The 27,895-nt window shown below is 46.7% G+C and overlaps 2 protein-coding genes and 1 long non-coding RNA gene across 10 annotated transcripts; 1 reads left to right on the top strand and 2 right to left on the bottom strand.

Moving 5' to 3' along the window:
• Positions 1 to 148: 148 nt before the first annotated feature.
• SPRY1 (sprouty RTK signaling antagonist 1) lies at positions 149 to 16,697 on the top strand. 8 transcript variants are annotated; one of them, XM_088164181.1, is made up of 3 exons: positions 149 to 616; positions 1,002 to 1,051; positions 14,413 to 16,697. In XM_088164181.1, exon 3 carries the CDS (start codon positions 14,468 to 14,470, stop codon positions 15,428 to 15,430), a length of 963 nt encoding a protein of 320 aa, XP_088020307.1. In that variant the 5' UTR covers positions 149 to 616; positions 1,002 to 1,051; positions 14,413 to 14,467; the 3' UTR covers positions 15,431 to 16,697. The 8 variants fall into 8 exon arrangements, with proteins under 8 accessions (XP_088020307.1, XP_088020306.1, XP_014742150.1 ...); XM_088164180.1 differs by lacking the exon at positions 1,002 to 1,051; XM_014886664.2 differs by lacking the exons at positions 149 to 616; positions 1,002 to 1,051 and adding an exon at positions 8,670 to 8,838.
• On the bottom strand, positions 9,181 to 12,056 carry LOC148224083 (uncharacterized). Its single transcript, XM_088164184.1, has 3 exons — positions 11,915 to 12,056; positions 10,828 to 11,098; positions 9,181 to 9,954 (listed from the first exon to the last, which is right to left on the bottom strand). Exons 2-3 carry the CDS (start codon positions 11,022 to 11,024, stop codon positions 9,654 to 9,656), a joined length of 498 nt encoding a protein of 165 aa, XP_088020310.1. The 5' UTR covers positions 11,025 to 11,098; positions 11,915 to 12,056; the 3' UTR covers positions 9,181 to 9,653.
• Positions 15,358 to 27,895, bottom strand: LOC148224082 (uncharacterized). Its single transcript, XR_015803443.1, has 4 exons — positions 27,646 to 27,895; positions 27,393 to 27,561; positions 24,908 to 25,067; positions 15,358 to 24,012 (listed from the first exon to the last, which is right to left on the bottom strand). It is a non-coding gene; the product is annotated as an uncharacterized LOC148224082 (long non-coding RNA).

Raw genomic sequence — 27,895 nt, 5'->3', positions numbered from 1 at the left:
TTGAAAGTGTCTGTGGATTTCACAAAAAGCACAAAAATGGTAAAAAGCTGTTAAAAATATTCAAGATCCTGTGAAAACTGAGGTTGCTGCAGTGCAGGCAGTAGCATATGTAGGATGCTACACCACAAAGGTTGCTACAATTTTATCCTTAAAATTTGTTTTACAGAACTCACTACGACTTTATGTACAAATACGTGACACAACTCACCCACTGCTTTTTTCTTAGCACTGTGAAAATCTTGGTTAAACTGTCAGCTTTCTATCTGAAACATGCAGAAACAACCAGTTACCTTGGTCTGATTCCACTTCCAGGCTTTCATCATCTGTGATTTTGGTCAAAAGCTGCTTTTGTTAATGTGTAATGCCTCATAGTAACCGGTTACACTTTTACTACAAAGGAGTGTTTTATTTTCCCGAGGGATGAATAGTAATCAAGGATCAGCTGGTAGTGCCAAGTGCCCTGATAACACAATTGGCTGCATACAGCTTTGTTAGGCCCCTTCCTGCACTGGCTGGCTGGGGAGACTTTAAGTGAAGATGTTGGGAGAGCTTTTCTTTACCTACTTAGCTGTTGGGGAGCTGAATTTTGGGATCATTTTGTCTGCTGGATGAGGAGGTAAGATCTGGCTTTGGAGCACATGAAGCCCTTACTGATTAAGGACAGCAAGGGGAGGGTGAGAGAGGGGATAGATGGAGAAAATGGTTGAAAATAAACATGTGAATTAGAAAAATTACCCTGGAATTCATCGCTGATTTTTGTGGAAAGGTGTGGGGGTTGGTGGAGTTGGAAGGAGACAGAAAGTGGGAATACTGATTCTAATCAGAGTAGGGGCTGATTTGTGTTATTTTGATGCTGATTTAGGTGAGCTGAAGGAGGGCTGCAGTCACCCTGGCCCTGTGGTAGGAAGTGTCTCACTGCTAAGCACAAAGTGGAGTCTGGCTTTGATCTCATTAATCCTATCAGCACTGGGTGTAGCAGGTGTGTTTCTTGACTCTTTCAGACACTTGAGGTGCAAAGAAAGTGGCAGAGATTACTTCAGAACCAAAAAAGGTAAGACATAGATCTTCCTCTACTGAATTTTTCAGAAATTTAGGGTCCAGTAATAGTATCAAGAGAGAGGAGGTGAATTTTGCCCCTTTTCTCAATGAGAAGAGGAAAAGTTGGGGGAATAAAAATATGAGGAGAAGCGGGGAGGAAAAGAAATTAGTAGAAAGCATGTGTGAAAAATTTCCTCCTTTCCTCTGTCTGCTCATTGTTTATTTCTAAACTCCACAAGAAAAACAATGAGATGGAGAAGAAGGAAGACCCACAGCAACAATAACAGGAGGAGCATCTTGGAGATGGCTTTGCACAAAGGTGGGCTTTATATCTTGCAGTCAGTTCTGCTAGGATATGACTTAGCCCGATTTTTTTGAGAATACTCAGTATCCTTAATAAGTGTCCTATGATTTTAAGCTGGATTTATCCTGCTGGATTGTCTTGGGAGGAAGGGTCACAGCTGCAGAAATTGAGTCCAAGATGTGCAGACTACTTTGAGGCTTCTGATTTAAAAATAGAATATAGAAGTAAAGTTCTTTGCTAGCTCTAAAATTCCACAGTTCCATCAATTAAGGACCCTCCCCCCATGACTTTGATAGTAGAGTGTGTGTGGAAGGAAAATAATGGTGGTTGTGACTTGCTCAGCCCCTCCAGTTGTAACACATTTGTCTTGTCTTAAGTGAGGGCTGGAAACAAAACTCACATCATAATCACAGGTTTTTAATCTCTGCAGAACATAATGAACTCTTTTGAAAGGGTGGTTGGAGGGTTAAGCTAGGAAGGACAAACTGGTAGTGTAATAACATCTATATTAAAAATAAAAAAACCCCAACCAACCAACACAGATGTAACATATTATATAATCTCTGTTAAACTTGCTCTGGGAAACCCTCCAAGAGCCAGTGTCAGTCTCCATTTTGTACAAGTCTGTACATAACCTTTGTAAGAATTTGTGTGAAGTTGGGTGGGGAAACAGAGAAACAAAAAGTTAGAACAGAATGTAGCCTGGCCAAAGCCTCTCTGCAGCGGCACATTCGGAGCAGGGACAGAGGGAGGTTTGCTCCTTCCTGGGCCTCCGCACCAAGCCAGGTGCTATCAGCCTCTGTTAGCTGCTTATAGATACAGCAATTAATTTAATGACTGCTAATAAGCAATGTATATAATAAGATATGGGCTAGGCCACAGGGCTCTTTGTTTTCCAGGAGCTTGGTCACTGCCTGTCTCACCATAGAGGGTGCTCACTTACCTCCCAGCAGAGAATAAATTGGAACAAAGTGCTTTCAAGCATGTTGTTTGGATACAGGGGGAAAGCTGCTGAAAATAGAGGAATTATAGTGATGAGTCCTCTTATGAAATGTGAAAGACAAAACATCAGTCTGACTGTATCGTTCTACTCCTGCTGAGCTCTTGTCAACTTCTGTCCTTTCCACCTTCCTCCTTCCCTGGAACTACAATCCTAGTCTGCTCTTCTTGTGACACCTTTGGAACTCATATCTCTTGTTGTGCTGCTCCTTTCCCATTCCCTGCCAGGAAGGATTGTTTTCCTCTGCACGGTTCAGCAGAGCAGCCACTGGCACTGGAAATACTGATGATATGGAGGTGATTTGGAACACGGCAAGTTTCCTCAAACAAACAAATAATGCAGTTACATTCATGGGCTTTGGCTGAGCTATTCTGTCATGAAATACACTGAGAAAATTTTTTTTAGACTTTCTTAATTTTAGTCTGAAACCTAAGTTTAAAACAACTGATGGACCAACTGTCTCCTGTCTAAGCTACCTCTAACAGGAACAGCAGAGCTGGTTTAGCTGTTCCTCAAGGAGCAAACAGGGAATAATTCCACATTTCCTACATCTCTCATGATAACTTTGCATCTTTATGAACACAAACTAGGATACATATACCCATATCCTAATACCTAACAGCATGTGGAAAGAGGGATGTGATTTAGAAAATGCATGCCTTGAAAGTTCTCAGCATCTCAGCTTGGTTTTCCTGACGTGATCCTTCCTTTCAACCTCTCTTTTCTTTGCCCGGGGAGGTCTGACAGTAGGAATTGTCCCTTCCTGTCTTAGAAAGAACTCTGAGCAAATTAGTCTCTCTGTGTCTTCCTAAGAAGTGCTGAGCACTTTTACTTTATAGCAATTGGCACCCTGGAAAATTAAGTCTGCAGGAGCTAATGAGTCTACAGAAGTGTTTGTAATTGACTCAAAGTTGTTGTTTTTTCATGTGGCAAGTTTAAAAAAAATCAGCAGATGGTTTTGAAAGGTAATTCTTGACATCAATCCGGCTCCAAAAATGTTGTTTTCCATTTACTTCCCATGTTTCACACTGTTGGTGTGTGATGAAATACGAGTAGTGCTACTGCTGAGCTGCTGTGCTCTTGTAGGCTTGTGGTGAGAGATCTTTTCCATGTCTTCTCAACCATGAAAGAGTAAAAGAAAGGTGTGGTGTTGGTTTGTTTGTTTTTGCCCCTGTACAATACCTGCAGCAAAGACTCAGAATATAGTAAAATATATTGAATACTGGATCTTAGGTGCATAAAGGTTTAAATTTTCTGGAAATGGGACATTTGGAGGAGAATTAGAAAAGTCATGTTGGTTTGCTATGGGAACAGAATGGTGTATAAGTTCTAACAGATCCATGTTGAGTTTTGATAACTGCCCTCTGCAGAGCTGAAATCCAGCCAGGTGGTGACAGCTATTTCACTACTCTGAGAGGTATGGACATAAATAATAGCTGAGCAGTTGACCTCAATATCTGCTGGAGCTGAAGATGACCTTCCTTGAATACACTGAGGTTTCTGTCTGACCTTCCATGTAGAAAAGACTAGAACCCGCTAGGGAATTGTCAGGGATATTTTTTTTTCCTTTTATTCAATAAACAGGATGGGGAATTGCTGCAAACACTGAGTTCAGCCAGGCAATGATGTCCATAATTCTAAGCTAATATAAAATATGTTTTCTGTTTTTCAAGTGGGCACACTTAGCATTCTTATCCTTTATTCAGATGCTTCTTTTGGGCTGGATTATACTGCTGAAAATCTATGGAAATATTTCTGTAGGCAATCTTTCCCTTGGGAATGCTTTCACATTGCAGTGCTGCTCCAAGGAATGTCACCTTGCAGCAGTATCACTGCAGTGTTTTGGAAGGTTGGGCAGGCTAATTTAGGAGGAAATTCCATTTTCTGCATAGATTTCAAAACTACTGAACTTGGGAGGCAATAGAGACAGGATGCTGACTAGGCTCTGAGATACTTTAAACAGGGTATGTTTCAGTAATAAATGTTGTCTTTGTACATGGGAATTCTTTGGCTTCTCAAGAACAGTGTGTTTAATTGATCAGGGAAAGAAACAAGAATCACGGGAGTGGTTTCAAAATAGAGTCATGGAGGGAATCTAAAAGAGGGACCACCCCCCCAACACACACAAACAGTTTCTGGTGTCACAACCTCCCCATGTTAAGTGTGTGTCTGTACATGTCCTCCTGGGTGGGAGCCAGCAGGAGAGGCAGTGCAAGCTTTCCCCATGGCTTGTGTGGAACTAGAGCAGCCTGTCTCCCACCCTGATGGAAATTAGGGGGGGTATTCATCAGCAATGTGACAGTATGTGCAGGAGCATGTGTGTTTTCTGTTCTTCAATGTCAAATGTTTTCCCAGTCCTCTTTGGTGGGAGAAATCTGACCTTTTCAACCCAAAGGGTTGAGGGATAATATTTTTTAAATTGTCTCCAAAATACAAAAGTCTCCTGACTTCCTCAGTCTCAAAGGGAACCAAGGTTAACTTTGATTTCCCCAGGAACAGAATCCAGTCCTTGACACTGAATATTCCTTGGCAGGTGATTGTTTCTGTGGAGCAAAATTCCAAGATGTGCCTGGCAAGCTCTTCTAGAGTACAACAGACCATATCAAACATGCAGGAGGTGTCTTGGCACTTTATACTTGAATTGCCAACTGCAGAATCTGTCAGAGAAGTAAGACCCAGAAAAAGGGAAAAGGATGAAAAAATAGACGTTAATAGCAAATTATATTTTATCATTCTCTTGTTGGGATGTGGCAAAGTGACAACACTGTAGTCGTGTAGATTTGGGGTACGAGATTTGTCTTTTCAGCTATAAAAGAGTAAAAGAAAGGTGTGGGAGTGTTTATTTGGTTTTTCCCCTGAGGACTTAGAATCTGTAAATATTGAAGTGGATGATGCTGCAGCCAGAAATCCGTGTGACTCCTGTGGCCAGTCTCTGGTGGGAAAGCAGTGACAACTTCGGAGCTACCTGAGAACTGGCTGTCTGGATACACACTTTCTTAGCACCATTTGGTACCACACAAGTGTATGAAGGCTCACAGGAAGAAGTTGCCAGGAGAAAAAAATTGCCTGTTCCAAACTTCTCTTCAAGAGATCCCTGGAATAACTTGCTCCCTGTTTGTATTTGCCTGTTAAAATCTCACTGAAATGCCTTTCGATGGTAAAGCAGAACCAAGAAGGTGACAGACGTGAAGCTGCTGCTTCCCCACAGAAGCTGCTGCAGCCACGGAGGGAACCTAAACTTTGGCTGTTGACACACTGTTCTTGAGACTGACAAGGGAGATTGTGTTCATTAGGCCAGCCCCATCATTCTTGCTAAAAGCAGGCTCAGGTTTCCATGTATATTTTCAAATCAAATTAGAAACGCTGCTCCTGAGACCTCCTTCAGCTGACAGTGACGAATTGCACAACCTGATAAACAGGAGGCATTCCTGGAGCTGTGCTAACACCCAAGTCACCAAGTGCTTAGATAATAAAAACATGCACAGAGCCATGTATTTAAATTAGCAGAGAGCTTCTCCTCTTCCCCCAGTAAAGCAGCCCATTCCTGGGGAGCAGCCACTTCTCCAGCAGAAAATGGGAAAGGTTTGTGTCTGTGCAAGGAATTGTGTCTCAGTGGGTTGGAAAAGGCAGTTTGCTCAGCACTAGGACAGGAGACAAGGACTTGTCCATAATTTATAGTAGATGGCAGTAAGTTATTATTGGTATTCACCAATAATGACAATTTTCCTTTTTCACAGAGCTCTTTATACAGGCAGATGAAGTCATATTAGCTAAAATAATTAGCAATTAATACAAAGTAAGGAAGATATGGTTGGTAGCTTAGCAGAATGTCTTGTGCACATGCTGGCAACCCATGTAGCAGCTACACATGAAGGCAGTTCTCCAAGGAAGATTAAACTTGATCAGAAAACAATAACAATGGATACCTGAAGGAGAGGTGTAAAGGTATCAGTTGCCTGTATGTCAAAGGAGTGGTGGAAAATGAAGAGACCTGCTGTGGCCTACCCTTAGGAGAGTGAAGTTTTGCCTGTGGTTACCCAAGGAAAATACTGGTTTCTTTGATACAGTTCAGGAGATGGGGAAGAGCAAGTGTGTTCTCAGACTCTCAACCTATTTTACAGGCCTTGGCATTTTCTTTCTGTTTAATTTGTGCTGAATTTGAGCACAGACCAAACCCTCTCTCTGTAGCATTTCCCCGGTGCTTTGATTCCACATTCAAATGTTCATGAAGCAGGTTCACTTCGAGGTTCGTCCCTTTGTTCTTGGAGGTTTGCCTGGCTGCTGCCTTTTACTGTCTCCTCTGCCTCTAAGAAAAACTGATGTTATCTCCTGAAGTGAAAACTCCAGGTTCTATTTGTAACTGAGGATTTCCTGTGTGCCTTTCCCCACCCTGCACAGTGACGGCAAGAGGCAGCGGTGCACGGGCTGCTCGTCTTCAGAGAGCTTTAAGAACAGCCCCTGCACAGGAGCTGAAGAAATCCCCAGCCACCCGTGCCTTTGATCTCAGATAAAGGTCAACCTGTCTGGTAGAAAGTGTGATGGGAAACGCTACCACATCAGCCTTCGCTTTATCTTCCTTACCCTGAAGTGATTCACTGTACGTGTCGGGGTATGCCTTCACCACGGCACCCATGGTGTTTGGCTCTTGGGAGTGGCTTTATTCATCTCATGCACCAGCTTAAGCCAGGGCCAGCAAGATTTCATGAGAGCTGCTGAGCAAGTGCCCACAGCACTTGTTGTTGCAGCAGTGTTCCATAGCTGTTGTTGGTTTTTTGTTGGTTTGTTGGAGAGTTTTTAAATCAGACAATCATTTAGATTGGAAAAAAACCTTTAAGGTCATTGAGCCCAGCCATCAACCCAAGTCACCACCAGACCAGTCCTTAAGTGCCATATCTACACGTCTTTTAAATCCCTCCAGGGCTGGTGACTCAGCCAGCTCCCAGGGCAGCCTGTTCCAATGCCTTCAATGAAGAAATTTTTCCTGATACCTAATCTAAATCTCCACTGGTGCAACTTGAGGCCATTTCCTCTTGCCTTGTAGTATATATAGGCCTAGTGGTGTGTTAAAAAATTAGTTATGCTGGTCTTGTCCCAACAAGCACTGAGAGTTTCTGAGACTGTTCAAGCACTGACAACTACAAAGTTCCACCTGACACAAACTCAAAGTTGCTGACACACAAAGCTTTGGGGAGCTGAAGGTTCCAGTCGGTTCTCCCGATGCCACCTCTGCAAGATCATCACTGGGGGGGGAAGAACCTGACTTACACATGCTGGTACAACGATTTGGTTCGTAATTTTGTTATAAGTGCTAATGGAGGGGGGTGCTTAGTTTGAATTTGAGTTCCTCTGTAACCTTAGAAATGTTGCAGCTGTGAAGATTGGTTATGAAGTGACAAGCAACTTGCAAAAAGGGAAACATTTTCTCTGCTGAGTCTCCCCAAGGCGATGTTGGGGCTGAGTGTGTGTCTTCCTTCTGGACTGGGATCTGTGCCTTAGCAAGGGCTAAGAGATGCTGCTTAGGAGAAATAGAATAATATTCCCAGGTGGGATGCACCATGGAAATATTTGCTACTGATAGTGGGAGGATCACAGTTTATCCAGTGCATCTTTACAAAGGTCAGTTAAGTCACCTAGAGATAAAAGTTGCTTCTAGGTGTGGATTAAGAAGAAAACCAACCAAACAAAAAGCTAAAGATGGATTGTGCTTTTATCCTGTCCAGTGCATCTTTTGGCACTGAGGCTGCCATGAGGGAGAAGTAGCATCTGACTGCAGAAAGTGGGGATTATCTCCAGTAGCTGATGCTCAAAGTAAAAGTGGAAAAGGATTGGATCACTGCTCTTGTCCATCATTCAGTCCCTTGAACCCCATTCTGGCAGGTTTTTCTGAAGGATTTACTTCAGGTATAGAGGGCTGCTCTCTACTGACTTGGTGTCAGCTGAGCCACCTCTAGATGATGGTTTGGAGATAGAAAATAACTTAGTTGCATCAGATTCTTGCATGTGCATCAACCCTCAAATTAAGGCTATGCCAGGATGTAGCCATAAGTGCCAGTTCATTCTGCAGAAAGTAGCTCTCCTTTTTCTAACCAGAACTTCTCACTGCTATAATTTCCAGGAATAATCTAGTGAGATGCACTTCTGTGAGGTGCAGGAATGTTTGCTTGAGCCTGTGGAGAGCCTTTGGATATTGCTGAAGGGTTTTCCCTTCTTTCAGTGAAGTATTAATTCAGGTGCCAGGTGATAGTGAACACCTGCCAGTACTCTTGGTTATTTGACTGACCCATTTAAGCCCAGTATTATGTTTCTAAAATCAAGCTCTTACACTTGGCATAGATTTTTTAAGGTGGTACAGGCTTTAGAGATGTGAAAGGAGAGGTGTTGTGGTGTTTTTATAGTTTATCCTAGGAAAAATGCATATGGACTCCTGTGAGAAAAGAGCCCTGCTACCTCCAAAGGCTCCAAGATGAACTTGCACCACTTAGACTACTCTGCAGGGGTAATTTGTTTTTCTTAGTAATTTTGGTTCCTCAATTGGATTTTTTTTTGTTCATTTGAACTCTTCATAGGTTCCAAAGTTTTCAGATGGATTTCACTGAAAATAGTTTTGCACTTTGTACCCAAGGTGTGCCTGAGAATGCTTTTGGTGAACAACCACATTTTCTAAATCCCACAGCAATAGTAATGCTGATTTGGAATACTTTTACTCCACACCAAGGATTTTTATGCCATTATTTTTCCTTTGAGCCTCTGTCATTGGAAAATGGTATTTATGGGTTGTCTGTATCAGGAATCTGTTAATTACAAACTCAGAAGTATTAGAAGTCATACTACCACTATATTCTAGTATCCAATATAGAACCTCTAATGCACACAAATTTTATTTCACAGAGAAATAGGTGGTTCAGGTAAAGGTTGTGCATAACGATGGAATTTTCAAAAATGCAGTTTAGGTGATTTCTTTCCAAGCTTAGTGAATTTTAATGAAAACAACAGTGCTACATCCACGTGTGAGTGTCACTGAGTACCATCTTTGTGGTACAATTTGTTTGCTTTTGGATGTGTGTTCCTGCTCCACATATCCTTAGCACATACTTCTTTTCTTTGAGGGAAAAGGTGGGAGAATGCTTGGGATTTTTTTTGTGAAAGAGATTGTTAGTATGTTTCAGATAAACTTAAGGCTGAGTGGTGTTTAGCCATGTACTGGAAGTCTCAACTATTCCAATACTTTACATGTTGTTATAATTCTCAGAATTTTGATGTGCTTTACATCACTTTCCCATGTTCTTTTGGTGGCCTGTTAAAATACTCCACTTACTGAGAAATACCAAACCAACCCCCCAAAAATCTTATGTCAAAGGTAATATCTGGCCATAAAACTACTGGCTTGGAAAGCATCCCTGTATCTCCTTTGCACCACGGCAGAGATGCAGCGGTGGCGTTTTGATGGGACCTTGCCGAGCCAGGCAGGAGAGAGACAGCCGGGTCAGTAACCTGTATCATCTCTGGTGCTGCAGTGCCCGCCGTAAAACGGTGGCAAGAGCCGTTTCCTATCTCATGGCAGGATGGCAAGAGGGAATGCTTCTCTCGGGTCCTCAGCTGCCTTTGCAATAGACTGAAAGAAGCAGAAAATATCTTGTGAATATAAACGAAGGGCTGTTCCACCTGGTTTGAAGGGCGCTGACGGTAAAACACAGACTAGAATCTCTCTGTAACGCTGTCAGAGAAGCGTGGCAGAACTTCAGCCCTTCAGCAGAGCCCAGTGCCCGGCGGTGCCGCGGCAGCTCCATGAGCTCTGCTCGCCCTGCCGGGCGCAGGCGGGGGCAGCGTGTGCAGAGCGGGCAGCTCCGAGCTCCGCCGGGCCGAGCCCCGGGGCGCTCCCTCTGCCGGCGGGGCCGCGAGGAGCCGCGGCTGCGGGACAGAGCGGGGCTGGGGCCGGAGAGGGGCAGGTCCTGCCTCCCTCCCTCCTTCCTTCCTTCCCCGGCGGCCCGCGGGAGCGGCGGTGCCCGCGCGGGAGCGGCTCCCGGCGGGAGGGCGGGGAATCCACGCCGGGATTTCGGAGGCACACTGACATCAGGGGGGCGCGGCCGGCGGCGGGCGGGGGCTGCGCGCTGAAAGGCGGCGAGGCGCGGCCCGAGTCACTCCGGAACGGCGGCGGGGCAGCGCGGAGCGGCTGCCGGCACTGCCCGGGCTGGATCCGCGCCGCCAATGTGCCGCGGGAGGCGGGCGCTCACCCCGGCCCTAGGTAAGCCCGGGCGGCGCTCGCCGCGCCGCACACCCCCCTCCCGCCGGGTCAGGTGCGGGCGGGCGGCCGGGGCTCCCCGCGCCGCGCTTGGGGCGACTGCGAGGCGTGCGGGAGGTGCGGGCGAGCTGCGCTCGCTGCTCCGCGGGGCAGCGGGCGGGAGAGCCGAGGCTCGGCTCCCCGGGCCGGCAGCGCTGAGCTGGGCTCGATTCGCTGCTCACAGAGAAGCTCCGTGTCGGTACTCGCCTGTCCCGCCCGACGCGGGGTCTCCGGCGCGTCGGGGCTTTGCGCGATCCTCTCGAGCCTGCGGAGACCTCGGTACCAGACTGCGGCGTGCGGGGCCGCCTTTCCCTGCCGCGTCCTGCCCGTGCCCCGAGCCTGTCACTCGGCCCCCGGCAGCGACAGCCAGCACATGGCTGTGTGCAGGGAGCTCGCAGGGCCATTGCATTGCGCTGCCTCTGGCTTCGTTCGCAGTTCGCTGAGCTCTGCCTGGAGAGCCAGAGCCGCTTCGTGATTGCTTTAAAAAGAAAATTAAAAAATCAAAACAAAGAAAAAAAAAAAAACAACCAAATCTTTCGCACCCGAGGTTATGGTTGCACTTTGCCAGACGGGACTTGCGGCAAGGACCATGCGGTGAAGCCGAGCGCCGGAGCGGGACCGTAGCCGTGCACCCTGCGATCGCAAAGGGAAATAACAAACAGCCGGAGCAGGAGCCGCGCACCCGCCGCCTCTTCCCGAAGACCTGCGTCGCAACAGCCCCACTGCCTGCCGCAGCCTGCAGCCGCCTGAGGCTCGATCCAGACACTCCGCTTTGCAGGAAGGGCTGGATTTGCTCCCCGTCGCCTCCGGACCGAGAGAGCTGCGGCCGAAGGAGAGCGCCGCTTCCCCGGGCGGCCCGGGCCGCTGCATGCTGCCCCCCGGGAGAGGGGAGCTGCGGTGGGCAGAAGAGCGGAGCTTTTCTCCGCTGGCTCAGTAGAACGTGGAGATCGGCGAGCGAGGGCTGTGCGGGGACGAGGAGCGCAGCCCGCCGGCTTTCCCTGCCCCGGGGGCCGAGAGAGCGAGGAGCCGGGGCCCCGCCGCCCCTCGCCCGCTGGATTTGCCGTTCTCGGTGGCTCCGTGCACATCAGTAAGTTGGGACCCGCCGTGCGCTCACACCGGGGCCGGCGCTGCCGCAGCGAGCAGGTGCCGCGGAGCGCTGCGGCGCCCGCCCGGCGAGGGGCGGCCCCGACCACCCTCCCACCGCCCCCCTCGCGGAATGGAGGCACCGGGCTGCTGCGGGAAGGCTTGCTGGGGACTGCGGCTGCTGTGAACGAACAGAATGTCAAAAACACACCCCAGGCGCTCCTCGGAGGTGGGGGCCGGAGGGGCTGAGTCGGGGGGTGCTGAGCCGCAGCGCGGAGATCCCCCGGGGCTGAGCGGCCGCTCGTCTGCCGCTTTAAGCGCCAGGTAATCCGCCCTCCCGAGGCAGCGCTGGGCTAAGATCTGCCTTCCTCTGTGGAGGAGAGAGAGAAGGAGGAAAAAAAAAAAAAAGCCTATGTTTTCATTCATAACTTTTTTTTTCTTCGCCTTTTCCCCTCCTCTTCCTTCCTCTCCGTCAGCGCCGTGATCCGCTCCGCTCCGCTCGGGGCGCAGAGGGCGCCGCGCCGCCGCCACCCGCCCGGGGCTGCGGGGAGCGGGGCGGAGCGGGGCGGGACGGGGGGGCTGGCGGCGTGTCCGAGCGGGTGTGGAGAATGGGAGGGAAGCGGGATCCCACCCCCGAGGTGCGGGGAGGGAGCGCAGCCTCGGGTGCAGAACCGTGAGGGCTCTCGCCGCCTGCGCCGTACGTTATTTTATTATTTTGTTTTACTCGTTTCTATTTTATTGTCCGGGGGGGAAGCAGTTTACGAGCGATCTGCGCGGGATTGGAGGTGGCTAGTTCAACTCTCGCCCCGATCTGCAGCTGGGCTTGTCAGTCTGCGCCGCGTTGATGTTGCACTTTCCCCCCAAAGATGGCACTGGATGTCTTTCGCATTTTCTTGGGATATTGTTTTTCATCCCCCAGGGAGCCCAGCTCCTGGCTGGTACAGCTGTAAATCTTCCCCTTTTCGCATTCATTCACCCTTGGTCTGTTGTGGATTTGTATTCAGTGCTCGTGAAGAAGGCGGCTCGTTGAGTGGGTAGGAGGAAATTCTTTGCTGGAGGGTGGTGAGGCACTGGCACAGGAAAAAACTGAATGCCCCATCCCTGCAAGTGTCCAATACCAGGTCGGATGAAGCTTTGAGCCACCTGGTCTAGAGGAAGGTGTCCCTGCCCATGGCCAGGGCTTTGGGTCTGCACAGTCTTTTAGGTCTCCTCCAACCAAGCCGTTCTGTGATTCTATTCTGTGAATTACAAGTGAGAGTGTTTGGTTTTCTGTTTAATCTGGTGACCACAAAGCCTACACAGGGGATGTTAGATGTAAAATGAAATCTTTGACTACTACAGAGGCAGTGTCACGGCAGAAGCTGTCACTTTCTGCCCATGGTGACTGCTGCTAGAAAAAACCTTTCCTCTTCTTCTTTCTGTGCTTCCACACCACTAGTGCCTTTTTCTCTCTGGAGTGCAGAACAGCTCCATGCTGGCTGTGGTCTGGGTAGGTAAGACACTTTCTTAGGATTATTGGATGAGTTTTTGAAATGCTTGAGAGCACTTACCTTTCTCTGCTGTCAGGTAAACACTTACGGCATCTCAGGGAGGAGTGAAAAGGGACTTTTCCTTTGGCTGACAGTAAAGAAAAGCAATTTGTTGTCTTGGTTCCCTGCATAAATGTGGCTCTTAGATACTCAGTTACATTTTTGTGTAGGTGCAGAACTGTCAATGCAGTTTTCTCAGTCAATGTTGCAATCTTCATGTCTCTAGCTAGACAGGATGGAAATGTGTAACATCTCTACTATTCTACTAAAAAATAGATGAGCAGATGTTCTGTTTATTTGAGAAGCTTTTAATCTGTCTTGTGAAAATGGATTTGTTCCTTGTGTTTTGAGGTTGTTGTTGAGGGGTTTTTATCTGCTCTGAACATTCTCATGAATCCTCAGGTACTTTTTGTTTGATACCTAGTTCATCTAAGCGTTTTCTACCCCAGTTTTCTTTCACCCTCCAGCCTGTGGTCAGGAAATATTTGAAAACAGGTTGTTTGCACCCTTGCTTTAATTTTATAAAGGAGCATATTAGATGTGTAGGCAGAGTTACTTTCTCACAGAAAATGTCTTGGCCACTTGACAGCACTTAGTTCAGGACTCTGTAATGCACATACGTCACTTTAAGAGGGAGACTTTCCAAATGCACTAGGAAGCACATCTGTGGAGCTTTCTGATGCTGCAGATTCAGGCAGAAGAGTGAGAATTGGGCTCGTTCCTCACTCTGCCATATGAAACATGAATGTAGTGGTGTTCTTGGCTGTTTCCAGCTCGGTGTCGGGGGCATTCAGAATTGCTGTTTCTAGAGACAGATGTTCAGTTCAGTAGCAAGGGAGAGGCACTTCCCATAGCTTGCCAAGTAAGCATACAAGTTAATACTGGATTTTTATTTTTTTTATTTTTTTTTAAATGGCATGGGGTCTCCTTTGCATTCCTCATTTATGATGCCATACCCAGACTCTTCCCATTACTGGACTTTGGCCAGATCCTCAGCACTGCTGTAATCCCCTGCTGAAAGTGATCAGTACCAGGTGGCTGGGGCAGTTTGGGCTCTGCCAGATCATTTCTGTTTTCAGAAAGTATCCTGTGCTTTATCCCTCCGCTGCCCTTGATCTCATGTGTGTATATGTACACAAGCAGTGTTTATTTACACCTTCTGTCTCCTTCCTTATTTCAGGATTTCAGATGCATGCCAGGTTCCTGCTGAATGCCAGCAGCAGAGATCACTACAGATGGAGCCCCAAAGTCAGCACGGCAGCGGTGGCTCCCTGGTGGTGATTCAGCAGCCCTCCCTGGACAGCCGGCAGCGCTTGGACTATGACAGGGACAGCCAGCCCACGACCATCTTGTCACTGGACCAGATCAAGGCCATCAGGGGCAGCAATGAATACACCGAGGGGCCGTCGGTGGTGAAAAAATCGGGTCCGCGGACGGCGCCGAGGCAGGAGAAGCACGAGAGGACTCACGAGATTATACCAATTAATGTGAATAATAACTACGAACACAGGCCCGGCCATGCGGGGCACGTGGCACATCAGCATAACGCCAGGGCTCCCGTCCTGAGCCGCTCGACCAGCACGGGCAGCGCAGCCAGCTCCGGCAGCAACAGCAGCGCCTCCTCGGAGCAAGGGCTGCTGGGGCGCTCGCCGCCCTCCCGCCCGGGCTCCGGCCACAGATCCGACCGGACAATCCGGGCGCAGCCCAAGCAGTCGGCCTTGATCGTGGACGATCTGAAGGGGCCCTTGAAAGAGGACTTGACGCAGCACAAGTTCATCTGCGAGCAGTGCGGGAAGTGCAAGTGCGGGGAGTGCACGGCGCCGCGGGCCCTGCCCTCCTGCCTGGCCTGCAACCGGCAGTGCCTGTGCTCGGCCGAGAGCATGGTGGAGTACGGCACCTGCATGTGCCTGGTCAAAGGGATCTTCTACCACTGTTCCAACGACGATGAAGGGGACTCGTACGCGGATAATCCCTGCTCCTGCTCCCAGTCACACTGCTGTTCTAGGTACCTGTGCATGGGAGCCATGTCCTTGTTCCTGCCTTGCTTGCTCTGCTACCCTCCGGCCAAAGGATGCCTAAAACTCTGCCGGGGGTGCTACGACCGCGTCAATCGTCCGGGATGCCGGTGCAAGAACTCCAACACGGTCTATTGTAAACTGGAGAGCTGCCCCTCCCGGGGTCAGGGCAAGCCCTCATGATTTTGGGAGGGAGGTTTACTTCCTCCAACTTCAGTTTTTCAGGTTGTAGCTGATTTTTTTTTTCCTCTCCCCTCATCTTTTCTTCTTCCCCCGCTCCTCTCCCATTTTGGGAGGACTGTTCCTTTCCTTTCCTTTCTGTCTGCCCAACTTCAGACACATGAGTTCTTCCCCTTGCATCTTTGCTCTCCTCCTCCTACTGACTTGGCTGAGTGTGGAGCATTTCACGCAGTCGCTGCTGCTCTTTGGTAAGTGTGGACCTGGGATCTGCACCTGCCGCTCGCTCGGGCAGGGTCTCTGAGTTTGTAACTGAACCACTCCTGAAAGAGACAGTGAGGGCTCACTGGGCTCTTGAAGCTTCTTGCTCTGTGAATATCTTCCCAAAGATGTTTTTTTTTTGTTGTTCTCAGCAAGTTATGGTTTTTTTTCTCCTTAACCTCTCGGGTGCCAAGGAAGAATAACTTTTCTGAGTGAGGTGGATTGTGAAATAACTTTTTGTGTGTGTTCTTTCTGGAGAGGGATGTAAAATAAAGGCTTCACCAAATGAAAGGCCTGACTCTTCTATAAGCAGCCTGCTTCTTTTTGCATCTTTTTTTTTTTTTTCCCTCTCTTTTTGTCTTTTGGAACATTCTCAGACCTGAGAATTGCCCTGCCTCTTTTTTTTTTCTTTTACATTTTCAATGTAACTTCAGTTTTTGCTACACTATGTAGATCTTCACATTGGAGACATTGTGGCTGCAACATACTCATTTGTTTCTTTTGCTGTCCAGTCTTTGAAGGATATTGCTCACTCCACCCTCCTAATCCCATTTTTATAGTCTGTCAGTATCAGTTCATATTAAAGTTGGTGGTGTTCATATATCCAAACAGCCTTCAGGTGTCATTGAGTCACCCAAATGCTCTTGAATCCTTCAAGTCTCTTGTGATCCTTTGGCTTAGTGAGTTTAGCTCTGCTCTGTACTTTATAATTTTATTCTGTCCCTGTTTTATTGCCTTAGCCACAAATTGTGGTCCTTTTTTGTATATTTTATGTATAAAACACAAAGTTGAATCCCAACTATTTTTAAGACAAAAGTCTGTTAAAACTTTTTTTATTGTAAAGAATATTTATTATGTGAATCTCTATTATTTTATGATATTTATTGCAAAAGACTTCGAAAATGTACTCATGTCTGAATATAACAAAATATCAATACTTAACGAAATAAGGATGACACGAAGAAAGTACATATGTTAACTATAATGCAGAAAATATATTAATTAATGAAAACGCCTCTGGAGTTCTTTTGTTACAATGACAGGTTGTGAGCTACGTGTGTGTATTGCTGGGCTGGTCCTCCTTCAGGTCTGTCAGGTGGCAAATAGCTTCCTGTTAATGCTTCAAAGCCACTAGTCTGTGCTCTAGTTTAGTTTACCTAATTTTAACTTTAAGCCAACTATATATCAAATAAGGGATGTTTAATACAATTGAATCTGTGTTGTGCTTAAGAGTGCCAAGAAATGGAGGCTCTATTTATTTACCAAAGCATTTGGAAATACAGTTGTGGAGGAGGAAACCACAACTTCCAAATTGTTTTGGTTTTTTTTTCCTTAAGGAATACCACATTAACATGCAAAGCCGTTTAAAATTTTTCTATATAGAACTTCCTGGCTGGTTAAATTGTGCAGCAGCTGCAGAAATTAATCTCCCCAGCTCTATTCTAAATAAAAAGCTTGGAGGCAGCATGAAAAATAGTGATTGTGTTGCTGTAGTTTGGTAGCTTTGAAATCTGGGAATGTGTGTGTTTGGGCCTATGTCTATGACTTATTTGATTCTTTTCCCATACATTTTCCAATGTCAACTGAATCTTCTGTCTTTAAATTAAAGGCTCTTAAGGGTGACCTAAGTGTCACAGCTACTTGTGACCATTTAACACACATTCAACAGAAAAAGCTTTTCATTAAGAGTGAATGGGGAGACCTCATTCTTTTCCTCATGTGGGTCAAGGTTACATCACAATTCTGCTGAACTTTAAAAGTTTTAAATGGATGCGATTTCACATGGTGTTTACAATAAGTGGTTCTAGAGAAACTCCACTTCAGAACAGAGCAATGACTTGACAAATGTGTCATATCTTGCTCTTTTTTGAAGCCCTGCTGCTTTGAATTGCCATATTCAAGCTGCACTGACTCCCAGCACGGTGATGATTTGAATAAGCTGGCCTTTTAGTAGTTAATTCCATCCCAGCTGATGCAGTGTCATGGAACAAAGCTGACTGAAAAGCTGCTTTTTTATTGAACAGCACAGATGACCCCTGAGAGGTACAAAGCAAAATCATCATCCGAGTGCATCTAGGAATGCTTTGCAGGGTGCAGGTGGTGCTGCTCCTCTGTGTGACACAAGTGACGGGCTGGGGGGCTTGTGGGACAGCAGTGGATGCACACGGATCCTGCTTTCCAAGATTTCTCAGGAGGAAGCAAAGCCAGGAGAGGAATATTGCTGAGGAGCAGAGACTTGCACTCCTTCGCTGTCACCGCGCGTCTCTGCGAGCGACAGCTGCAAACGGCCCCGCGGACACAATGGAGGCCTTGTCCGGCGCTGGCCGGAGATGTCCACTGGTAACTGCGTGCTGACAGCCGGGAACACGGAGCCAACGGCCTCCTCACTGCTGGATCTCAGCCAGCTCCCTGCTCAGGGCCTTTGCTCCAAGGGTGCTGCTTCTGCCTCCTCAAGGAAAGTGTTGCCCTCTGTAGCTCTGTCTCTTCTTTTTTTTTCAGCCAGGTGACTTATGTGGGGGGTTGGGTTGGTTCCCAGCCAAAGAGAAGAAATCCCAAAGGACTCACGTGTTCTCCATCTTTTATGATTGTCTTCCATCAGGAGCTATGTCGTGGCACTGTTTCAGATCTCTTTTTTTGAAACAAAAGCTACGCTCTAGTTAGTCATACTAATGCTCCCTTTACTAACCAGATTTTGGGAATAACTGAAGAAAAATTTGATCTGGACCTACACAGCAAAGAGAAGAGAACAGTACCTTGCAGTGTTCCATGGTTTTCTAATTGCCAGGTAGAGCAGGCAGTGTTAGAAAAATGAGAATAATGTATTTTTCTTTTGGGTTAGATGCTGTGTGCTTTGTATTTAACATATGAATGTATCTGAGCTCACTTCCAGATACTCTGGAATGTAAGGTCATTGCCACTATGCCATGGAAATGGCTGGGGATTCATCGAGGCAGCTGGATTTTGTGGTGTAGAACCACACAGGGTTGCATGAGAACACAGGAATGACTTTCCAGCTGACAGCTGGATGAAGTGAAGCTGTGAAGCCTCCACAGCCTGAAGAGACACAGGTTACTTTAAATAAGCCCCAAGTGCTCAGCCACTGTGTCTGTTGAACTTTGCACAGTGGAAGGGAGAAGATGCTGTGTTCTGTTGGAAGGGGATTTGCTGAGGGGATTTCCAGCAATTAGGGCACTGAAGTGCACATTTCAGTCCTTCAACCCCAAATTTACCAGGGGGCTGTTGGAGGTTACTCCTCTGTGTCTGCAGAGCGCCAGACTGTCAGAGCCTGTTGCAACGTAGCTCATAAAAATTACATTTTTTATCCTGGTATTTCTGAAATTTCTTGTTTTGAGAAGCCAAGAGAACGCTGTGTAAAAATGGTGGTGTAATTAGGCAGTAAGCTCAGCTGACCTACTGACCTAATTGCATGGGTGGGTGATAGGTTTGGCCGAGGCTGCCATCTGGTTCCAGCAGTAGAGGCCTTGGACGTGTAAGGTCTGGGCTGAAGGAAAAGGCAAGTCCAGCAAGCTGGAATTCTTGCTTTGTTTAGTGTCTTGAAACTCATTATAAGAGATAAGTTTAGGAAACAGTAATAGCAATAAAAACAAAGGGTGGATAAAGTTTCCGTGTTCCATGCTGGAGGAATCCATGGCTGGGATGAGAATTTGCCCTCAGAGTTGGGGAGTTTCTCCAAAGATGGCTCCATTACACCAGTGCTGGGGTGGGTGAGGGCGTTATCCACGGGGGGATAATTCCTAACAAATGAAAAGTACTTGCTCTTCTTTATGGTTCCATATCATAAGAACAGGTGGGAGAGGATTAGCTCCTCTGTCTGTGATAAAGCAAATCTGTTAAGACGGATTAAAGGGGCTAGATGAAGTGTTTTAATGGATTTATATGAAGTAATAGACTTTTGTCCTGGAGGAATGTTCAGGACTCACTGATACTTCTGCATTTCTTGTTCTGCTTAAATTACTTCCAAATTCTAAGGAATCCTGATTAATTGTTGGCTTTCTTCCAGCTGGAGTATTTGTGTCAGTCATGGTGGTGCTTCAAAAAACTGCAATAAAATTCTGTTCTGCTGTCACCCAGCTGGATTTGCCAGCCCTACACAGCACACGGGGCTGCACAGGTCCTGTTCTGATGACCCTTCATTTGGAGGGCAGTTTGCTTTTAGGGCAGCTCTTAACCATTTGTAGTTCTTCCCTGTGGTTGTGTTTCACCTTCCTCTGCCTGGTGGGAAGAGCCATGGCTTCTCCCCTTGGCATTAGTTACCCAGCCATGTGGAGCCCGTGGTAAGGAGCTTTCTGCTCACTGGAGGGATCTGCTCAAAACCTTGTGATCTCCAGAGTGATACTTACAGGTCGGTTTATATTTGTGATAAATGGATGCAGTGCAGTTGGTTTTCCCAGGAGCTGCCATTCTCCCTCCTCCTGGTGAAGGTGTCTTAGATAGTACCTCATTTACTTACTCATTTACTTGCCAATTTATTTACCAATAAATACAAATTCGGAAAATTTTTCCTGCAAACCACACATGGCTTGGCTTCTTAGTTTAAGTATGTCTGGGTGAGACACTAGTCTTAATGAACAACTTTTGATTTTAGCATCAAAAAAGAACCAGAAATTCACCTGGATTTTTCAACATTCCTGATACGTGCATGGGGTGGCATTAAAAGAGAAACAGTGTGCTTCCGGGAGAAGTACATATTCCAAAATTAGCTTGAAAGTGTGGTAGTCCTTTATTTAGGAGCAGAGAAACATCCATTTGGTCAGTCCTTGGAGAAAGGTGTGCCTGATAGCCGTGGCTGTGGCGTTGTAAGCACGCCCTGTTTTTGTGAACCTTTGTCTACACGTTGGGTGCCCCGACCTGAAAACAAACATCCTGCAGAACACGATGTCAGGAGGCACAAACAGCCTGACAGAGGCTCTGCCCCCAGGGGCTGAACCCCATTGTGTTTGTGCAAGAAAGAGCACAATGGGACATCCTGCCTGACCCCGAAGGGTCGCTGCTGGAGTATGAGCGCGTTTATTCCATGGAATATTTCTTCTGAATGGAGCTGATGGATTTACATCAGTGAATGAGCTGGCCGGGCGACAGTGCTTGCACTGCCTTAGGAATGCCCAGTGCTCATAAATGCTCGGATGTTCTTATTTTGTGGGATAAAGTGACTGTAGGAAGTAGCTGGAGCTCCCTAAATAGGCTGAAATTATATAACTGATTAACTACTTAATGGCTATTTTAAATGAAACCTCCTGTTTTCTGGCACATGCTTCAATTTCCAAACCACCTGAGTGTTCTTGCAGTGCTACGAGGATTCCTCTTCCACACTCCAAGCAGGAGGAAGAGATGAATTTATGTGACCTGGTGAAGGTTCTCTCCAAAGCTTCGTTTCTTGTGTGATGTGTGATTTGTTTTTTGGATCTGTGCACTTTATGTGCAGCACACTTCCAGATGAATATGAATAAACTAATTGCCTGAAAGGAAGGGGGAAGTGCTGGAGCTTTCCTCTAACCTGGATATGGGGAGATTGCACAGTACCTTCTTTTCATACCAAAGTCTTACCTAAATCCAGTCTCACTTACCTGACTCATTATTTTTAGGGAATAATTGTCAATTTGTTCATTTTTCTACATGGTATGCAAAGTTCTGGATAAAATGTGCTACGACTACAGGAACACCTGTGCTGTCACCGAGGCACTTTTTGATTTAATACATTTTTACATGTCCTGTATCTCATCCAAGGTGAGGATAAACCTGGTTAGTCAAGGTGGGACATACAGGATAGTTGGACGTCATTAATTTGTTTTGTTCTGATATTCAACTCCAGGTATGAACTTTGCCAAACTTTGGCTGTGCCTGAGCTCAAATGTACTGATCTGCCAAAAGTATGTGAAGAAATACTGTAAGAATTGAAAATGCACCAGTTCTGCTGTGTTAAATAGCCAAAGGCTCTCTCTGGTTGAGACAGAAGGTGACATTGTGGAGTGTCCATAGAGATTTTTGTATGGGCTTTCAAACCTGGAGTTCTAGGGCCTGTGTTGTTGTATGCCCACTTTCCATCCCTTGTCCTGTACTGGAGTAGCAGCACTTGCTGTGGTAGTTCCAGAGTCATCCATCACTGCTGCCAGGTGCAGATAACATCCCCTGGAAAAGTTAACCTCACCTGCTCTCCCTCCTGACAGTTCTAACACACTGGGGTCGGGACAACTTTATCTATTCAGGTGGCAAAAACTGCAAAGTATCTCAGAGCATTTTGCACTTGGACTTAAATTCTTTGAAATTAACTGTGCCTGATAAAACAGCTCTGAAGGAAACGCTTCTCTTTGGCTGCTGGGAAAACTGGGGCTGGAGGGCTGCGTGGAGCCACACTGTGAGGCACTGGCACAAACGGGAGCTTTTGACCAGGAGTGTTTAATTACTGAGTCATTCTGTGCAGAGGGATGGATGGATGGATGGATGGATGGATGGATGGATGGATGGATGGATGGATGGGAGGAAGGGAGGGAAAAAAACCCCATCCTGCTGGAAACTGTAGCACTTTCTGGAGAATATTTAAAATATGCCATAGATGGAGGTGTGGTGGGTTAGAAGGATTGTTAATACTCTAGGAGGAAAATATATAATCCCAAAACAGGGATCAATCTGAAATGTTCTTGGTACAGTACACTACAGTATGATCCACCTGTAATGAACAGTTTCCACATTTATTAGTTCTGGGTTTGTTTTTTTTTTTTTTTTAATGGCAGCAGTGCTGATGTCTGGGTGTCAGCGTTTGGATATGTGGGAAACGAGGTAAGAGCCTAAATAATACATGTTACTTGCGGGGCTGCAAACTAGAGCCATATCCTATGGCCTTCTAATTAAAACTCTTTATTTCCACAGATTTATTCTGTGGGCCTTACTAAATAGATCAGCCTTGGGTTTCTAATGGTGACTACTTGAGGAGGAATGTCGCCTTTGTTCCCCTGAATGGTGGGGAGCAGATTACCGGGCTGCCAATTTCCTGCTGCCTTTCAGAGCTGCAATTTGAGCCCTATTTGCTCCTGGCTCTTGCACAATTGGAAACAATGGGTGGCTTCTTTCAGGTTTCACTTCAGAGCTCTTAGAAACTGGGGAAGTGGCAAAAGCCCTACTTTACAGGTAATTAACAATAGATAATGTTTGCTCTGCGTTCCCCCCCCTCCTCTTTTTTTCTTTTTTTCTTTTTTTTTTTTTTTAAAGAGCTGATAAAGGTAGAAGTACACACCAGGCTCCCAGTACAGAACCCGCACGGGCAGTTTTGTGGATGCAGTCCCAGCCACAACCCCAGCAAGGTGATGGTGTGGGTCAAACCTCCAAGCAAAGGCAGGGAAAGCCACACCAGAAGAGCTGCTGGGCTGGCAGCAATGCTGAGGGCCCTGTTCCAATCAGCCCAGTGTGTGTGAGTGTTTGCTGGTGCGAACCTGCTCTTTGATTTAGGGCCCCTTTTTATTGTAGCCTCTATCTCCTTTATTAGGTGCACTCTCCTCATACCTTGTTGACGTTTATGTAGGATAGTTAAATGTTTTCTTGGGGATATTCCATTCTAGGAAACCACCTGTCCTGTAAAGTTTATCTTAAATACAGAAGCTTGTTTTACCACATAAAGATAGAAGTGGCTGTTGTTTAATCTTATCTCACTAATGGAGGGCTGTGGAAGCCTACGAAGAAGATACAAAGATGCTCTTGCAATGTTATTAAAAGTTATCAAAAAACGGTTTGGGGCAGATGGACAGTGCCTAGATTGAGCTGCTCATGCCTCTCTGTGTTAGAGGTGCTCTCCTTCCTTTACCTCTTTGCCTGAAGACACAGTAGGCGGCTACTGGAACTGCAGGCGTGGATGCAGGGCTATGAACCAAAAATGGGACGTATCCGGCAGCACCTGAGGAAATTCAGTCCCTGCACCCTGCACTCCATCCATGTGTTGCATTTGAACATGTAACCAAGGTATTAAAAAATAAATGAAAACAAGAAGCAGTTCTGCATTTCATGCCTGTGTTTCTGAGTTTCCCATGGGGATTGCAGAATTTAATTAGCTTTAACTGTGAGCATGACTTTTGCTTCTTGTTCTCACCATCTGCAAGGCTTGGACTCAGTAAAATACTTCTGTTTCTCCTCCTTCCCCTTGTAGCTGCCCCTCTTACTATTATGACTTCAGTGATATCTTTTAGGGTGTAAATCTTACCATAGAAACTATCCCAGGAGAGAAGGATTGCAGAGTTGCAACATTTTGGATGTATCTCTGCTCCAGAACAGGAGCAGATGGAAGGATGCCCATGCCCTCTGTTGTTCATCTTCACTGAGCTCTGAAAAAGAGGAGGAAGAGATTCTGAGCAGAGGCTTGGAGCCAAGCTGTAAAACTGCCTCACTGGTAGGTTTGTTAGAGGATTCTGATTATTTCCGCCTTTCTCCAATTACTTGCAATAATTTAGGAAGATGGAGGAGATCTGAATGAACAAGGTATGTACCCATCACCCTTCCCACCTGAGTCTGCAGCAGTGCTTCCGTGAGATGCCAACACAAAGGGTTTGTCTGGCTCTTCTGTGCTTATGGACAATGCAATTATATAATATAGTAAAAAAATAATGAAAATGTCTCCCAAGGCAGGAGCTGTATGATGGATAATCATTTCCTCCTCCTGCATTCTGTGGGCACAGAGACACGTGGGGATATTTGCACATGCACTCAGTGTACACCAAAGGTTTTCCCCTCCTGCCTCTTGGGCAGACTGTTCTCTGTGTCAGCCCCACTTGCTCATACGTGATGTTGTGCTGTGGAAAACGATGCCTCCCTCATGCTTTTCAGAGGAAGTAAATTTGCCAAAACAAATGTCGGGGAGAGGAACGCCTGACGATTCTGTTTTGATTTTATGTAACCTTTACAATGCCCTCCCTGCAATGCCTCCCAGATAAGAAGGTGGCGTGCCAGAAAAAGAGAATGGTTACAACTCCTGATGACCTCATCCCATCTCTCTGTTTCAAACAAGGTGCTGTTGGATGGGTTATGAGACATGGCATCAGAGTTTTTGGTTTTGTGCCTGCAGCGACGGTGGGAAGCATCCCACGGAGCGACCCCACTCTCTGGGTAGAAAGGGCAGCAGTGAGGCAGGAAAAGTGAGAGTGACAACAGCCACAAAGCAACGGAGGGGTTGGACAAGGTTGTACAGTAATACACCAGAGTCAGAATGGAAAATGGTCTCACCAGGATATGGTTGTGAAGGGAATGTTTTGGGTGGAGGTGGCTCTTTCTCCATTGCCCCCCGTACTGGAAATGCAGGGATGACATTTTTTAGTTTAAGGAGTCTCAGTTTCAAGTTTCTGTGAAGCCTCAGCTCAGTCCAGCCATCCAGAGGAGATGCTACCTGGCAAGGGAGAACAGGTGAAAGCACTGAGTCATCTGCAATCATTTCCTTAACAAAAGGACTCGTCCATGGCCTGGGGGTTATATTCTTGTCTAGACTTAGGCAGGAAACCATTTGATTTACAACTGGATGTAAGGAACAGCGATTGCTTGCCTCATCTGAACAGTAGATTACTGGCATGTATTTCCCTTAGGTTACAAACCTAAAGGATCCCACATCAGCAAGATATGGCAGTGTGTGTTGTTGGCTAAGCCAGTTAGGATGCTGAGAACATGGCAGACCAATGCTCCAGAGTTTGTAAACTCAGGATAAAATGAAAAAAATCTGCCTGGAAAGCTCTGAGCAATTCAGCTGGTGGCAAACTCCTTTCTGCCCCTTGAGAGTACCTGGGATGCTCCACAGAATTAGAAAACTCCCCATAGCTGAGGGAGCCTTTGGTTATATAGAGGGGCATTAACGAGGCCTGCTCCTCTTGAGGCAGGTCATACTATGGTCTTGATCTCCTTCAGGCTTGCCCTAAGACCTGCAGCCTTAAACCCAAGGATTTGTGACAGGACTCCTGCATCCCTTCTGGAGCTCTGCTGGATTTGGTGAGTCTGTGCTAAGGGTATCAGCTAAAATTGGCCTGTGATCTGTGCTCAAGCTACAGGGGCTTGGTATGAGAATTACAGAATCTGCTCCCAGCAAAATGGTGGGGTTGAGTCAGCAAGAGAGACCAAATGGAGGTTCTTACCGACTTAGTCTTTGTTGGGTGCCTAACTAGAGCTGAGCCTCCTGCAAGGACAGGGGCTTTGACTGCCTTTTGTGATACAAATGGGGCATGTTTAAAACCCTGTTTGTGGCTGGGAGTGGGAAGCTGTTTGTTTGAGGGTATTAACTGTCTGATAGCATCATCGAGGTGGCCCCAGGAGCAGGGTAGCTTGGAAATGCCACTTGCAATTAAAACCTGTATTTTAAAGTGCAGTTCTGCTGCTTGTTCACGCTGAGAAGGGTTTCCTATCTTTCAGAGTCTTTTGGTCGCTGGGCTACACTTAATAGGATGAGATTTATTTTTTTTTTCCCCCCTTTCCCCCTTGAACCACAAAGCTGCCAAGCTATCCAAGAAAGAGGCTTGTAATTAATGCTAAGTGGAGTGGAAAGCAGGGTGGCTGCTCAGCGTAGGGCATGCTCTGGCCTCAAAGAATGCCAGTGGAGCTCTGAAACAACTGTGAGTCTCCAGGTTTTTAATCATGGTACGTGGGAGTAGGAGCTGCCCCCACTGCAGGGAAGCTGTTTGGCTCCGTTGTGGCTGGAATGTGAATGTTGCACTGCTGGGCTGTGGCAGCGTCCCTTTGGGTGGGTTTCTCTTTTGGGGCACTCCAGAAAAGGCTTGGATCTGCTTCTCTTTAAAAGCTTTGTCTGAGTTCCTGCAGGTTGTGACCTTGCAGTTTGGGGTTGTGATCTTCCTGATGATAACCTCATCATTTCACCTTGGCCTGTCCCTAAAGGGTCTGTCCCAGGGACACATTTTCTCAGCCATCCCCTCCTCCTTGCACACAGCTTTGTTGTTCCAGTAAGTGGTTTCACTTTCTGAAGTGCTGAAAGTGGCTGTTAAAGCAGCAGCTGCCTTAACCTGAGGCTCACCTGCTTTACATTTGGGATTTTTCCCCCTCCCACCTTCAAGCTGTTTTCCCACTGGGTTTGATGAGCAAGTGGAATGCAGTTTCCACGTCTGTTGTATGGGTTATAGACCTCACCCTGGGCAAAATTAGGGCAAGGCTTTTTGCTCAGCTCTCTGAGAGACAGGGAATGTGTTGGGCAAGTCCTTTGCCTGTGCTTTTCCAACCACTTCTGAGTGTCTAAAAATCCTTAGAGAAAAATGCTTGTGACTGCCAAGAAACCCTTAGCTAAGTAAAGCTGAGAATAGACTGGTACTGAGTGGCAAAGAAAAAAAGACTGAGGAGCAGGAGGAGTGACATTGGGGTTTTTTAACCCGCTTTATAGTAGGTCCATTTCAAAGCCGTGGTTTTCCATTTTGCCTTTGCATCTCCAAACTGCATCCTGCATTTCTGTGTCTGTTTGGTGAGACTATAGCAGAAACTCTGGTGTCTGCACTGCCTCAGCTTGCAGAGCTGTAAAGAATAAATACCAGAGCTGTTGGCTTGGCCATTTGGTCACCTTGCTGTTGGAAGCGGGGTTTTTTTTCATTCTCTAACAAATAGGCTGTGGCAGAGGACCTGCTGTGTAGGTTTTCAATTTAAACTTTTGCTTTGTGGGGTTTTTTGGTGATTTTTTTTCTTCCCTTTAAAACAAAGCCCATCAATTGCCAAGTTGCGTCCGACTTACTCAGAATTCCTGAGTTTTGCTTCCTTCTTGAAGGTGGTGGTACAGAAAGCCGATGTATGGAATCTTTTCCTCCTCCAACGTCTGCGTGGATCTCCCCCCAAGCCGTATGTCGGTGTTTCCCAGCTGCCCGGGTTTCTCATGCAGATGAGCCCTGCAAAACGGTTTCCTCCTGCACCGTGTTAGGACAAAGGCTCAGTTGTTGTTTTCTGTTGATAAACCGGACATTTAACTGCTTCGTTTCCCCCCTACTTACAGCAGAATTAGTCGGGGGCTATTTGCTCAGGCCCCAATCCCTGGGATTGCTGGGACAATCGCTCAAGAGGTTCCGATTTAGAAACCAATGAATGTCAAGCTGAGCCTCTGAACTAAACTTTCTTTGAGATGAGCCAGAGTGACCTGCAGCGAGCTCTAAAGAAGAGTGCAATGACCCCCCCTCCCCTTCCCTTCCCGAAAGGAAAAATATTTCCCAGACCACTGGGAACCCTCCTGACTTCCTCTCCTGT

This window comes from Sturnus vulgaris, chromosome 4, assembly GCF_052056855.1.
Source record: "Sturnus vulgaris isolate bStuVul1 chromosome 4, bStuVul1.hap1, whole genome shotgun sequence".
Classification (NCBI taxonomy): domain Eukaryota; kingdom Metazoa; phylum Chordata; class Aves; order Passeriformes; family Sturnidae; genus Sturnus; species Sturnus vulgaris.
Note: the sequence above shows the minus strand (reverse complement) of the source record. Positions and strands in the feature narration are given on the sequence as shown.

What these genes read in the sequence shown, in the direction of transcription:
- LOC148224083 (XM_088164184.1), bottom strand. Translation starts at nt 11,024, where the DNA reads ATGGCCCTGCGAGCTCCCTGCACACAGCCATGTGCTGGCTGTCGCTGC. An exon ending in CCCCGCGTCGGGCGGGACAG is followed by an intron (nt 9,955 to 10,827) that starts GCGAGTACCGAC and finishes TGCTTCTTTCAG; the next exon opens with TCTATTGCAAAGGCAGCTGA.